At 40.1% G+C, this 16,219-nt stretch overlaps 1 protein-coding gene across 6 annotated transcripts in view; it reads right to left on the reverse strand.

Annotated features, from left to right (window-relative positions):
- Positions 1-16,219, reverse strand: part of LOC137299903 (signal transducer and activator of transcription 5B-like) — a 125,590-nt gene that overhangs the window by 39,105 nt on the left and 70,266 nt on the right. For 3 of the 6 annotated variants that reach the window (XM_067968888.1, XM_067968889.1, XM_067968891.1), the window contains 3 exons: positions 9,421-9,521; positions 3,962-4,099; positions 59-215 (listed from right to left, as the gene is read on the reverse strand). In XM_067968888.1, coding sequence (XP_067824989.1) covers positions 59-215; positions 3,962-4,089 — 285 coding nt within the window. In that variant the 5' untranslated portion in view covers positions 4,090-4,099; positions 9,421-9,521. The remainder of the gene's footprint in view (positions 1-58; positions 216-3,961; positions 4,100-9,420; positions 9,522-16,219) is intronic. The other 3 variants (XM_067968886.1, XM_067968890.1, XM_067968892.1) reach the window with 1 other exon arrangement.

Genomic DNA, 16,219 nt, shown 5'->3' on the forward strand with positions numbered 1-16,219 from the left:
AAGTCACAAACATACAATGGCTTTCTACAAACATACAGGATTTGAAATTTACACCTACCTTTAACTGAGTGGCATAATTCCCTAATTTCAGCTTTAATACAAAAACATCTTCACCCATTAGATGATCAGCTTTCTTCTGTAGCTCCTGTATCAAGGTCTCGAGCAGTCTTTGTGCTCGAAATTCATCTTGTGGATTCTCCAAATCAATTGAGTCCCTAAAAGAGAAATAAAATTACAAGAAAAGCATGCAAAAAAAGTACAGACCAAATTGTAAAACATTTAAATTATTGTATTTTTTGTTCAAATACTACTGCATTTCATCATTGTCCAAAGATCAGTTTTTATTTTGAAGCTATCACAACATGAATGTTGCATTTGTTTGGATCAGGTTTGAGAATGCACTGAGGGGAAACACAATTGTTTGACCAGCTAATATTACTGTAAGGTATTTTAAATGCCAAGTCCCCAGTGATATCAGCCAAGGAGATCTCTGAAGAACTCATCTATAAAATACCCAAGCTATCAGACCAATAAGGGTTTTCTTTTTTAAAAAAAAATCCAGCCAAATATTTTGTTAATATGACTAAATCTTTGTAGGGATTCAAATGTTTTTTTCAAGAAAAAAAGAGCTCCCTGATTGGGAAACAGACAAATTAAACTGGCAAGAATAGAGGACAATAATAGGGCTCCAGGAGAATCCTCTCAGTTCTTAAAACCAGAGCACGACGGCTCAAATTTTTAGTGAAGCAAATTGCACCTTTGCAGCTCTACAGAACACTTAAAAAATTTCATACTATGTTCAGGGTGATAATAAATGTGAACTGCACAACTTCGCATTCAATTTATCCCTATAATTACCTTCTCTTTGAAAGTGCTGCTAGTGTTCAAACATGTCACTAAGGGGGAATTTTCGTAATTGGAGCCGTACTGTGCTATACCGTCCGAGGTGCAGTCTTTCAGATGAGACATTAAACCGTGGCCCCATCCGCCATCTCATGTGGATATAAAAAGATCCAATGGCACTATTTTAAAGAATAGCAGGGGAGTTCGCTCCGGTGTCTTGGCCAATATTTATCTCTCAACCAACATTCACTAAAACTGATTATCTGGTCATTATCTCATTGCTATTTATGGGATCTTGCTTTGCGCAAATTGACTGCTGTATTTCCTACATTACAACAGTGACTACACTTCAAAAAGAACTTCACTGGCATATCCACAACCTCTCTCCAGCTCGTGCACCATAAATTCGTCAGAAGAGCTGTGGAAACTGGATAAATGGCGTAAAGAAAGAACGAACTTGCATGTATATAGTGCCTTTCATTACCTCAGGGTCCCAAAGCGCTGTACAGCCAATGAAGTACTTGTGAAGTGTAGTCACCGTTGTAATGTAGGAAACGCAGCAGCCAATTTGCACACATCAAGGTCCCACAAACAGCAATGCGATGACAACCAGATAATCTGTTTTAGGTGTTGGTTGAAGGATGAATGTTGGCCAGGACACGAGGTGAACTGCTCTGCTTCAAATAGTGCCGTGGAACTTTTTACATCCAACTGGGAGGGCAGGTGGGGTCTCAGTTTGTCATCTCATCCAAAAAACGACATCTCTGACAGTGCAGTACTCCCTCAGTACTGCACTGTAACGCAAGCCTAGATTTATAATCTTAAAATTAGAGCTAGGATGTGAGGGGATGTGAGATTACTGTATCCAGTAAACACAAAGGGTTTTGTTATTATGACCCCTAGTTAGAACACAAGAACATAAGAAATAGGAGCTGGAATAGGCCATCCGGCCCCTCGAGCCTGTTTCACCATTCAACAAGATCATGGCTGATCTTCTACCTCAATGCCATTTTCTTGCACTATCCCCATATCTCTCGCTGCCTTTAATATCTAGAAATCTATCGATCTCGGTTTTGAATGTACTCAATGACTGAGCCTCCACAGCCCTATGGGATAAAGAATTCCAAAGATTCACCACCCTCTGAGTGAAGACATTTCTCCTCATCTCAGTCCTAAATGGCCTACCCCTTATTCTGAGACTGTGACTCCTAGGTCAAGACTCCTCAGCCAAGGGAAACATCCTCCCTGCATCTACTCTGTCAAGCCCTGTAAGAGTTGTGTATGTTTCATTGTGATCACCTCTCATTCTTCTAAACTCCAGAGAATACAGGCCTAGTCTACTCAATCTCTCCTCATACAACAATCCCGCCATCCCATGAATCAGTCTGGTGAACCTTCGTTGCACTCCCTCTATGGCAAGTATATCCTCTCTTAGGTAAGGAGACCAAAATTGTACACAATACTCCAAGTGCGGTCTCACCAAGGCCTTATATAACTGCAGTAAAACATCTTTACTCCTGTAGTCAAATCCTCTTGTAATGAAGGCCAACATACCATTTGCCTTCCTAATTGCTTGCTGCACCTGCATGTTAGCTTTCAGTGACTCATGTACAAGGACACCCAGGTCCCTTTGAACATCAATATTTCCCAAACTCTCACCATTTAAAAAATACTCTGCATTTCTCTTTTTCTGACCAAAGTGGATAACTTCACACTTTTCCACATTATATTCCATCTGCCATGTTCTTGCCCACTCACTTAGCTTGTCTATATCCCATTGAAGCCTCTTTGCATCCTCCTCACAACTCACATTTCCACCTAATTTTGTGTCATCAGCAAACTTGGAAATATTACATTTGGTCCCCTCATCCAAATCATTGATATAGATCGTGAATAGCTGGGGCCCAAGCACCGATCCCTGCTGGTCACAGTCTGCCAACCTGAAAAAGACCCGTTTATTCCTAATCTGTTTTCTGTCTGTTAACCAATTCTCAATCCATACCAGTTCCTGCTATCATATCTGTTATTGGGCAGTAAAGGTAAATTCTTAATGGTTTTGAGGTGGGGGGGGGGGGGGCAGGGGGGGAGAAAGGTGCTGAGGGTCTGCTTACTGGAGAGACTGATGCTACACCTGAGAGGATATCGAACAATAACTGTCACAAAGCAGGAACTATCAGAAATCTCAAAATTAAGTACCAGCAAGATACTGCTGTCACTTGGCCAACAGTGGATTCTGAAGTCTGTTGCCTCTTGATCAGCACATTGGACTGGGAACGTCCAAAGCCATTTTACTGTTGGTAGCCACTTGCTACCAGAGCTCATAACTGGTCTTGAATGATCTATTCCCTGGTTATTATATAATCCAGAAAGTTAGCTCTTCAGTTCCACCTTTCTATTAGATCATGGCTGATTTCTACCTCAACTCCATTTACCTGCTTTTACTTCATATTTCTTGATACACTTGCATAACAAAAATATGTTGTTGATCTCAGTCTTGAACATTTCTATTGACTCAACATCCACAGCCTCTGGGGGGGGGGGGGTGTGGGGGAGGTGAAGAAGAACGGGGGACGGAGTTCATATTTCCACTACCCTTTGAGTAAAAAGAAACTTCCTGATTTCTCTCCTAACTGGTTTAGCTCTAATTTTAGAATTATGCAAAGATGTAATTGCTTCTACAAGGTAGATTTTCAATTCTTTTTAAACTGCCTGGAACTGCACATTGAAAGTACATTCCCAACTTACCTTCTAGCTTAAGCAATAAAAGTACCAATGAAATGAAGATAGGTTTGTTGATTGAAGGACAAGACTACTATAGAAATGTATACATTCAAGTGTCAAGATGATTATTTAGTTCATGTCAAAATGTTGATGCAAGAAACTCCTTTCTTCAAGAAACTGACCACATTTTTGTTCAAATACTGTTTTCATCTTAGGCAAGAAACAGAGAAGTAAAACAGCATTGTGTCTCATAAGAATATTCTCAGCTACGTTTAAGTTTGAAAGGATGGTCTTGACCATAACTGACAACACTACCATACCACACTCTAATGCTGATCAGATATCAATAGCCATTTGGAGAATGTGACTTGAACACAGTTACCAAAATTCTACATACCATGCCTGGCTTTCGATCCACTGTGACAAGTAATGCCTAACTTCAATTGGAAAATGCTGGCCGTACAAAGACTGCATCTGACGCAGAGCTTCGCCCTGAAGTTGCTGGGCCTGAATCCATACTGACATGATCTAAGATCTGAAAGACAAATTACAATCACTAAGCAAACTATAATCATAAACAAAATGACCAGTTCAATGATACAAATATCTATTTGCAGAAATCACATTTAAACAAAAAAGCCAAAATGTAGCATTCTACAAAGCAAACAAGATGTCCTAAATACAAAAATTGAAACTATTAAAAATGTCATGAATCACATATATATGCACTTTTAAAAAAAAATTGCAATATGCTTTATGTCTTCTCGAACTATTGGAGTCTACTAGAGCTGCTGAAATGCGACACGAAAAGAACCCGGAATTTGTTGAATATTTTTCCACTATAAAAGGAATTTCATGCAGCAAAGATGGGTTTTTGTTCATATTCAGTTCCAAACGACAGAGTAATCCCTTTTCTTGAAATAAAAAATGATTTGTGGTCTCCCAGGAGCCTTTAAATGTAGCAGATAGTACTGTCAATCAGCATTTGTGATCTGATATTCAATTCTAGGTTATTTTTAAAAAATCCAAAGTAAATATAAACCTCGTAAAGTATATGTGGAAATTCTTTAAAGTAGGTTTCTCACCGAAGTATTCATTAAAATCTGCAGACTTTGCGTGATAAAAGGAAGCAGAACTCAGTGAAAGAAACAAAGTTAAAGGTCCTGTGAAGCTCTGTGCAAGCTGATAAATGGAATACCGTGGAGCAAAGTAAAGGCCAAGGGAGCACCACTGAGAAAACCAGTGGAAAGAAACTGTGGTATCTGAATTGTAATGGCTAAACCAATGCCCCATCCTGAGCCATCCACCTACTCCACCAAGAATTGTAAATCTCCAAACCCTCAATGCAAGAACCCATTCTCTGCTGTGCAAGAATCCTGCATCCCCAAGCAAGAATTTCAACCCCTCCCATGAACTGAGAAAGAAATCACAACCCCCCCACCCCCCAACAAGGAAGCAAAAGTAGAAATGGAAAGCCTTGGAAAGTCCAAAGACGAGGACTGGAAAAATTGACAGTCAAAACTGCCAGCGAGTATCTGACGCAGAAGTCCAAGCACAACTGTAGAAGTACCAGCATATCAGTGATATAAGCACTAAAATAAAAACTCCCCCCACCCAAAATCTGAGCATGAAGGTTGCCCTCCACACCACCACCACCTCCCCACCATGTACAACTACCTCCAGTTGATTCCAATGTCTCACAAACTTGAAACTCTTTCTACACAGGTTGATACAGGTAATGAAAACCTGTCCCAGCTGGTAACACTGCCTTGTAGATAATTATGCAAAACACACAAAATCGTATGAGCCACAATGTTCCACAGTTAAAAGGGTGTGTCAGATCCATGAGTTAGGTCTGAGAAAGGATACATTTTTTTTTTGAAGTAGCTCATGAAATGCAATTCTCACCTGTACATAGTTCCAGTAAAATGTATTGTTGCACATGCAGTTTTCAGCTTTTAATTAATTATATTTAAAAGCTAAGTCAGACAAAACAAAAATCACAATTATACCACATGAAGGGAAACATCTTCACAACCGTATACCTACAATTTTCACGGAAGGGAGAAATGGGACTAAATGGATAGCTTTTTCAGAGAGCCTACACAGGCATAATGGGCCAAATGGCATCCTTCTGCAAATTTCTCTTTCTGTTGTTCCTCAAGCATTAATGCTGCAGTTCAAAATTGGTATTTCAAACTGATGACATTGATATTGGAGTGCAGATTTGCCAAAAATGGGTGAAAAATTAAAAGTGCAATTTTCAGGTAGGTTTTAAGGAGTGACTTTGAGGCAAGAGATGGAGAGGCAGAGGGGTTTAGAGAGGGGATTTCAGAACTTAGGGCCTAGCCACAAATGGTGGTGTGAAGGATGCACAAAAGGCCAGAATTGGAGGAGCGCAGAAATCTCAGACGTTTGTAGGGCTGGAGGAAGTTACGGAGATAGGGAGCGTCAAGGTCATAAAGGGATTTGAACTCAAGGATGAGAATTTTAAAAATCGAATCGTTGCTGGACCAGGAGCCAACGTAGGTCAGCAAGGACAGGGGTTATGTGTGAGTGAGATTTGGTGCGGGTTAGGATATGGGCAGCAGAGTTTTAGATGAGCTCAAGTTTATGGAGGGTGGTACGTAGGAGGCCAGCCAGGAGAGCATTGGAATAATTGAGTCTGGAGGTAACAAAAGCATGGATGAGGGTTTCAGCAGATGAGCTGAGGCAGGGGCAGAGACGGGTGATGTTACGGAGGTGGAAGTAGGTCTTGGTGATGGAGAGGATATGGACTAGGAAGCTCAGCTCAGAGACAAAAGGATAGTGAATTTGCCAACAGTCTGGTTCAGCCTCAGATAGTGGCTAGGGAGGGGGATGGAGTCGGTGGCTAAGGAATGGAGTTTGTGGGGGGAGGGGAGGAGAGGAGAGAGAGATAAAGGGGTAAAGAGAGAGGGGTAAAGAGAGAGATGGGTAAAGAGAGAGAGAGGTAGAGAGAGAGAGATAGAGAGAGAGAGGTAGAGAGAGAGAGATAGAGAGAGAGAGAGAGAGAGAGGTAGAGAGAGAGAGAGGTAGAGAGAGAGGTAAAGAGAGAGAGAGAGGTAGAGAGAGAGAGGGAGAGAGGGGTAAAGAGGTAAAGAGAGAGGTAAAGAGAGAGAGAGGGGTAGAGAGAGAGAGGTAAAGAGAGAGAGAGGGGTAGAGAGAGAGAGGTAAAGAGAGAGAGAGGGGTAGAGAGAGAGAGGTCAAGAGAGAGAGAGAGAGAGAGAGGTCAAGAGAGAGAGAGGTCAAGAGAGAGGTAAAGAGAGAGAGAGAGAGAGAGAGAGGTAAAGAGAGAGAGAGAGAGAGAGAGAGAGAGAGAGGGAGGGGTAGAGAGAGAGAGAGAGAGAGGGGTAAAGAGAGAGAGAGAGAGAGGTAAAGAGAGAGAGAGAGAAGTACAGAGAGATGGACAATTTTTCCATTCTTCATGTATAACCTTAAACAGTGAGTACTGGCAAGTTATTCAACCAAAGGGAAGCATCACATCAGAGTCTGAACCTGTCCTCATCCGATACACACAAAAACACATTTTCCAGCATGGATCACCATGAGGAGGATCAAGAGCCTTGGCTCGTTGGACCTATTTGTAGTCCAAGAACATACCTGCATAATAATAATCAGTGCATTTCCAAGTAACTCATTGTATGTGAAGTGCTTTGGGTTATTTGACACAATGATAACTTGCATTTATATAGCACCTTGAACACAAGAGGAACTTAAAAAACCCAAAAGAGCCTTAAGGGGAGAGAACTGGGAGGGAGAAGAAATGGATGTTGAGCCGTAGTGGGTGAGATTTGAAATGACCAAAAGCTTGGCTAAATAGATAAGTTTTACGGAGAGTTTCAGGAGGGCATTCTAAATAATATGGAGAGTTGGCTGAGGGCTGCCACCAGCGAAGGATGCACAAAAATCTAGAATCTGAGAATTGGAGGGTACAGAAGGGGTTGCTAGGTTGGAGAAGGTTGCAGAGTTAGGGTGGGGGGTGAGACCATGGAATGATTTGAAGCAGAAGATAAGGGTTTTAAACTCAATGTGTTAGAGAACAGGGAACCATTGTAGATCAGCTTCAGGCAAGCAGGATATAAGTGGTTGAGTTTTAAACAAGTTGGAGTTTATAAAAAGGGAAGAGAATGAGAGATCACTGAGAAGGGTCTTGGAAAAATTGAGTTTAGTTTGACAAAAACATTGGGTTCTGACATTGGTACGGCGAGGAAGCAGCAGGGTGGATAATGTTGTGGAGATGGATGGAGGCAATCTTGGTGACAGAATAATGTGGAATTTTAAACTCAAGAATAAGTCAAACAGGATGCTGTGTTTTTACACAGCCTGATTCAGCTCGAGCGAGTGGCAGGGGAGAGGGGTGAAGTCAGTGATAAGGGAGTACAGTTTATGGCAGCAGACACAAACAATGGCTTTGGTCTTCAGTGTTTAGATCGTGACATAATGCCAGACAGCCAGTCTGACAGCATGCAGGTGATCTCAAAGTTGAGCTGAGTGGCAGAGATGTAGAGTCGTAAGGTACCATATAAATGCAAGCCCTTTTCTTTTCACGCCACACTGATTTATATCAGCCATCTCATCACAGGCAAAAGTTCAAAACCTAGGACCTTCCTGATCTATATAACATTCTACCCACTGAGGCTTCCAACCAGAGACCAACCTCAAAATTCTTCAGCACTTTACTTCCTGCATAGTCATAGAGTTTAGCCATTATATCTGTCCTCCATGACATCATGCAAAAAACAGAATAAAACCTGCTTGACAAATTCCATTAATCTACAATTATAAAAGAACTAGCCTGGATTGCATTTCAAAGATGAAACACATCTTGGAATTCAGAGCATACTGAAAAACATTTAAGTCATGAGAAAACTTGTGTCATGTTACACAGCACCACCCAGCCCCTTGACATTTGCCACTAAAAATGATAAGAGCATGGAAACACCATCATCTCCAGAATCCCCTCCAAGTCACACGTCACCCTGACTTAGCATATATCACTATTCCTTCATCGCCAGTGCGTCAAAATCCAGAAATTTCCTACCTAATATCATTATGGGAATACCATTTCTACAAGGATTGCAGTGGTTCAAGAAGGCAAACCACTCCCACCACTTCAGAGCAACTAGTAATGGACAACAAATGTGCCTAAGCCAATGTCGTCCACATCCCAACAATTAATTAAATAAAGCTCTCCAGCATACATAATCATGTATGAAATATACTTTAATCCAAGTGCTTTTTTAAAATCCCTGTTGCTATTAGATATTCAAACTGAGGGGATCAATGAGGGAATCCTTGGGTCCTCGGAATTCTGTCATTAGATTTGCATATTATTCGGTATTTGTTTATTCATCAGCATGTTATTTCTGTTGCTGTACATACTAAAAATATTTTCTGCAGGGTGAGTACTGTTTTCTTTTCAGTAGTTTATTGCTGACTGCGCTTTGCCTTTAGTGGCAGGGAGCAAAACCACATTCTAAAAAGGTGAGTATTGGTGCCTCCAGCAACATATAAACCTTAGTGCAGAAATAAACAAGATTTAAATGTTGACAGGGCTGGGAGCAGATATTCCACTTGTCAGAAAATCATCAGGAACATAGGACTCAAAAAAGAATTCGTAATCTTAATTATTTGCACATTATTGTCAATCATAGTAAAATTAAAGCATTTAAATCACTATCTTTCTGTGGAACAGAAAATTTTGATTTTCAATTTTTGCCTAAATTATTTGGTAACAAAATTTTTAGGGTTCATTACGATTGGTATTCAAATACATTACATTTGGTGTTAGTTCACGCATATGTAATATGTTATGAATGGATCTGAAACACTTACCTAGGTCCTGATTTTATCTCACCAAGCTGCTTATTCTTCTTTTACCACCAAACACTGCACTATAACGTCAAATCAGTGCCGTTTCCTGATTAAATTGATTTCTACATATATAGAAAAGAAATAAAGAACTTACATTTATGTAGCACTTTCAGAACATTAGGGCATCCCAAAGTATTTCACAGCTAATGAAATACTTTTGGATTGTAGTCACTTTTGAAATGTTGAGAAACATTGCAGCCAATCTGCACACAGCAACGTCCCACAAATAGTTATGAGGTAAATGGACAGATATTCTATCGTTGTGATGTTGGGGTCAATTTTAACTTACTGGGGCAGTGAAGGCCTCAAAATGAGGTTGGCAGACTTACTGTTCCATGAACGCTCTGGTTGCTATCACTTTGAAAAGTGTAACACACTGCGTGGTAGCCACACCTGCCTGAAACAGGTGGCAAGTATCTCACCCATGCAAATCGGGGGTCCTAATGGCATAGTACGGACCCCCGATTGCAACTGTAAAGGTCACATAGGGGGTGCATGCGCTGCACGGGTTCCATGCATGGGTTCTGGTGTTGAGTGGATTAAGCTGCGGTCCTTAAAAGGACCACTGCTGGCCACAAAAATGTTTTTACACCTGCATTTGAAAGGAGGAGTGCTTCTCCTTGAGCGACAAAATCACTGCATCCCGTTGCCGGCCTGGGCTCACCCCCCTCAGCCTCACCTGCACCCCCTCCCCCCAGACCTTCCTGCAGCTGCCGCCGGTGTCCCAACCTGCTAATATTTTTGTGCCTCGGAAGCCTGTTTGGTGTCCCCAGCTCGCTGGTTCTAGTGAAATGAGGGCCTTAAAATCAAGGTGGTCACCTTACCGCTGAAATGAGCAGCCAGCTGGTGTGCTCCTCTGGTCGGCTGCCCAAAAGTTAAAATCTATCCGGTTGTTTCAGGAATAAACATTGACCAGGACACCACAAGCATAACCACCTCTCCATGATATTCAATGACATTACCAGCTGAGTCTCCCACCAACATCATCCTGGGAATCACTATTAACCAGAAACTGAACTGGACCAGCCACATAACGTCATGACTACTAGAGCAGAACAGAGGCTGGGTATTCTGCAACGAGTGGCTCACCTCCAGACTCCCCAAACCCTGTCTACCACTTACAAGGCATAAGTCAGGAGCGTGATGAAATACTCTCCGCTTGCCTGGATGGGTGCAGTTCCAACAACACTCAAGAAGCTCGACACTACCTAGGACAAAGTAGTCTGTTTGATCGGCACCCTGACCACTGGTTTAAACATCCACTCCCTGCACAATTGACGTACCGTGGCTGCAGTATGTACTATCCACAGGATGCACTGCAGCAACTTGCCAAGGATTCTTTAGCAGCACCTCTCAAACCTGCAACCTCCACCACCTAGAAGAATAAGACCTGCAATTGCACCTCCAAGTCACACACCATCCCGACTTGGACATATCACCTTTCCTTCCTTGTCGCAGGGTCAAAATCTTGAAACTCCCTACCTAACAGTATTGTGGGAGCATCTTCACCACACAGACTGCAGCTGTTAAAGGCGGCAACTCACAATCTCCTTCTTAAGCAACTAAGGATGGGCAATAAATGCCAGTGACACCCACATCCCGAAAATGACCAAAAAAAGGACAATAGGTGCATAATCTTCCTTTTTAGTAATTCTTCAGAAATATTTAAAAACATTTTTTTCCTCTCTAAAATCCAGAGGATGTCACCAAATTAATATTTTCTCATGCGTAAGTGAGCACTTATCTTCCTACAAACTGGAGCTTGCTTTTATACATGCAATATCTGCTAGTTTAACACTGCCTGGGGTCAAACAGAAACCCTGTTTTTGTAAATCAGATAATAGAAGAATGAACACATCAGACTTTGTGACTTAGGCTTTAAACCATAAGTCAGGTTTATTAGAAGTAAAAAGTAGATAATAGCGGCAAATTCACAAAGCAGTTTTCACTTGATTACAGAACTTTTAACATACACCTCCTCGGGGACAAATTTAACAAAATACACAATACCTCGAATGCTCTAACACTACTGAATCTGGACCAATGCCCACAGCGCAACTGTATACACAAGGTTTTTTCAAACAAGAGGTGATTCCAGCCCTGCAAGCCATTTCCTATGTAATAAAAATAAATACAATGTTCTCTACAAATTTAAGGAAACTGTTAGAAAGTATTTATGCAACTTTGATAATCTTTAATGAAATGAATGACTAGTTATTTATTTGTTAGCGGTATACTGAATATTTCCATTTGAATTCCCAAATATTGTAGAAGGGTTAAAGCTAACATTACAACCTTGGACTAATTTCTTAAGAGCTGGCACATGAGAAAATAGTGCTCACTGCTATCCATTGCTCAAATTTAGAACACAAAATTGAGCCTGACATCACCAAACATAGACTAAAGCCTATGGAAAATGGGCAAAAACATTATACAAATATAAAATAAAAAAATTCAACGTTATGTTGGAAAGGCATGTTACTGCGCCTGGTAGTTCTTGAAAAATAATGCCAGATAACAATGAAAAATAAAAAGTGATGTGTGCAAAAGTCACAAAGCAGGCGGCCAATGGTTCTACATAGCTAAACTCACCAGCGGTTAATTTTTGCATAAACCAAATAGTCGTCTTTAAATCACAAATTACCATATTATTTCTTACAAAAAGATAAATGTTCATGAAAAATTGTGATTAGTAGCACATTACAGTGGAAAAATAACTAAAGCCCGACATATTGTGGTCCAACACCATCTAAAACAATTGATCAGCAGTGCACAAAAAGTTGGCCCTACAAGCATACTGAAGTCAGATTGGGGAACTGTAGCAGACAAAGAATTGGATACGGAGGCCCCGAGACCAAGAGCAATTGAGGTTCAATATCTTTGTTGCCAGGCTGGTTCTCCAATGAACCAGTCGATCATGTCAGGCTTCAGTGGTGCGATTCCAAAAGGTATCTCACTTCAAAAAGTTAAGCAACAATCATGAGTATCAAGAAATTCAAAAGCTAAGAAGGACCGCTGGCAATCAAAGCAAATTTTAAAACTAGATTACTATTCAAGATGCCAATGAAAGGATATCACAGTTAACTTGACAGACTAAAACTTTAAATAAAGCTCAAGAAACTCTAATTCAAAGGATACTTCTCTCAGTGCTAGAACTAGAGAAAAAGTTTGGAACTGTCTCATAATTGGGAAACAGATAAAGGTTGGTTACTGTTGTTTTCTGGTGTGCAAAAGGAACTAAGTGAGTGGGCAGAACAATGCATTACATACAGCAGTGGAACAAGATCACCTGATTACTCAGAGCACAATTTTATTTCAAAGGTGTTGTTGCTCCCTCAATGGCCCAGTGGGGAAAGACAATTAGTAGTGCAACATTAAGTCACACGATCAGATTGGTTCTAAATTGCGCTCCCAATCTGTGCCAAGTTAGCTGATTTCCCCTGGGGCAGAAGTTGAAGCATTACAATTGGCCTCTGTGCATCTGGGCTTAGATGGGGTGGAAAGAAAGTTCAGCCAGGGTTTCAACTTCTGATTGGCATCCAGCAATTCCTGTTGGAAACTACAAAGCTATGGAATTTGAGCAAGCTTGGGCTTGGGCCTGGGCTCCATAGTTACTCTCTAAGCTCACACATGAAGGATGATCATTTGGGCAAGGTACCTAGCAAGTGACAGGGTCTTCCAAAGATTAAAAAAGATTGGAAATAACAAGAAGTGTCCCCTAGTGTTTTTGGCCAGTGTCATGTTGGGATTATCCTATTGACACATGTATCTATTTTCTGGTACATTATGTACAAGAAATAATTATTTTTATAATGTAATCAATATTTTAGTCTCGGAAAGCAATTATTCAAATTGGCTAAGAAACTTACATAAGAAAGATGTAATATAATTGTTCCACATGTGCAACATTCCAGAATTGTTGCTAATCAAATAATACTCATGGTGTGTTGTACTCAGTGATGCCATGTACTAACATTTCAGTCTGAGAAAATCATTCAGAACTCAATTGTGTCACTTTGCTCTTGCCATGTTTTTGAACCCATAACAGAAATGTATATCCAATACATAACAATCCCTCCTCTCCCACAAACTAATTTTGTTCAGCATCAGAAGTTGCCATCTGCCATAAACACCGACTGTTAACCTGTACTTGAAACGTCCACCTTGTTGCCTAATATGTGATTAACAAAAATGTTCTGCTACTAAATGTTGCAATTTTCTAATTACAATTTGAAGAGAAACATAATTCGTGGATCAGATTACGTGTCCCCAAAAAATGATTCATAGTATGCATTAATTTTTTAAACATTAGATATTTCAAATGTGTTTAGTGCATTACTAGCTTCTAGCGGTAGCACAATACTATAAACAGTGCCTTTAAAAAAAGAGGCAATTAAATTTTTCCCTAGTTTAATAAAAGATGAAATTTAACTATTCGCCTTTGTCCACAATGCACCAAAAATTACTTTGCCAGAATTGACCAATATTTCACTCAATATTGCAACAATGTCCCTCAAAAATACAAGTCACTGCAGTTTTTTTTAATAACTAGCAATGTTCCAAAATATATTTATCGAGCCAGCCTCACAATTCAATTGCATATTCACTGTTAGACATGCAAAAATTTTAAATGAAATTTCAACATACCATTTCAAAAGGATAACATTAGAAAAAGATTGAGCATTCACTTAATTTTCCAAAATGTATCTTGATACACTATGCACTAAAACTAACATTTCTCGTCAAAGTAAAGTACTGTGTTTACATTTACCAAACTCATTTGCTCAATGCATGACTTGATTATTTTCACCATCTTTTCCTCCTCAGTCAGTACTTCCTGCAGTTAATGCGACACCTCGATTTTAAAATCATCACCCTTGTTTTCAAATCCCTCCATGGCCTTGCCCGTCCCTAGCTCTGTAACCTCCTGCAGCCCTACAACCCTCCGAGATCTCTGCGCTTCTCCAATTCTGGCCTCTTGCTCATCCCTGATTTTAATCACTCCACCACTGACGGCCTGTTTTCAGCAGCCTCGGTCCCAAGTTCTGGAATTCCCTCCCTAAACCTCTCCGCCGCTCCATCTCGCTCTTCTCCTTTAAGACTCTCCTTAAAACCAACCTCTTTCACCAAGCTTTTGGTCACTTGTCCTAATATCTCGTTATGTGGCTCATTGTCAAATTTTGTTTGATAACGCTCCTGTGAAGTTCCTGGGGATGTTTTGCTCTGTTAAAGGGGCTATATAAATGTCAGTTGTTGTTAATTGGAATCAGAGGATCATCTTAACTTGGAAAAACACAGGTCTAAGCTGCAAAACCTGCTCTTTTAATTCAGTGTAGTAAATCAATACACTCTTGAATAACTAACTTGTATTTTAGAGGCAAAGGGCACAATATCTCCAAATTAGTACATTACTTACTGTCACTGTTCAAAATCATCAGCCAGATCACCAAAATCACAAGCCAGAATTGCTCTAGTGGTAAATGCACCAGTTTACACAACAAGAGATATTATAAAGCTCCTGTCAGGTTCAGCACGCTGCATCACAGGAAGATCAAAGGCAGCAGCATGTTTCCTTGCAAGATGTCGTCTAGCCTACACAAACCAAATATAAAGAAGTCATACTGCCATCTTCCTCCACAACATAATTTTGACTCAGTCTGACGCACAGAAAGTGACTCTTCCAGTTACATAGCATTTCTCTGCCACCAATAATTGTTAACAGAAACCTCATAAAGAAGATGGTATCTCTTTATTGGCCTATGAGATATTTTTTTTTAAAAAGCGACATATTATACCTTTTGATGTACTACTCACTTACTAAAGTTAATTCATAACCACAAACTTACTCAAGTGAATACGCACATTGTATGAGTTACAGCATTCGAAAAAAAAGGAAAATTGCCACTATCAGTCAGTGGTAATTTTTTTTTAAAGAGACAAATGGCCACATAATTCAGTAAAAACATTAATACCCTATTATCGTTATAGCCCTGCCTTTGGAGGCAAGGGTGGAACAGACTATGCTATTAATGTTGTTTTATGGTATTGGATACACATTGAAAAGGAAAATAAAAACAATGTTTGGAAAGTGCAGGGAAATGGGATTGTAGTAGATAGTTCCGGTTGAAGAGCAAGCATCAGCACTGACTCGATAGGCTCCTGTGCTGTAATTTTAATGACTTCACAGAATTGATACACCTATGTTTCATAACAACTGGACTTACAGCCTCCGATAGGGGGAAAAAATTAGGAATTAGCATATGGAACTTGAAGGACCAATTAATATCCTCCATTAACCTTAAACTGTCTAAAAACAATGCATTCAAATATACACCACCTGCACTCAACTTTTCCTTTTTAGCATTTATGCACTCCTAAGTACTCAAAGATGAGAATTATGACAGATAATTGAAGTGAAGCCAGTATTTGGGAACTAATCACAACTTCTGTAAATTACATTAGTATAATTAAACACATCCTCCATATTACCCAACTGAGTTGGGATACTTTTGACCCTTGAAAATAATCAAACATCTCCAAGGTATCATTCTAGCATTCTAAGGGAATTTAATATGCTAATGTCGATTGAATGCAGAGTCACTGATGCTGTTCTATCTGATACTAGCTTTGATAGGTGGCTGCACAATGCATTAATTACCAGCCATCGTAAGTAATTCAAAGCATTTGGCTCAGATCAATGATTCAAGTTGTCTGACTCAATTTCAAAACATGCTAGTTTAGTGCCATGCTGGGATAGTGT

This window comes from Heptranchias perlo, chromosome 30, assembly GCF_035084215.1.
Source record: "Heptranchias perlo isolate sHepPer1 chromosome 30, sHepPer1.hap1, whole genome shotgun sequence".
NCBI lineage: Eukaryota > Metazoa > Chordata > Chondrichthyes > Hexanchiformes > Hexanchidae > Heptranchias > Heptranchias perlo.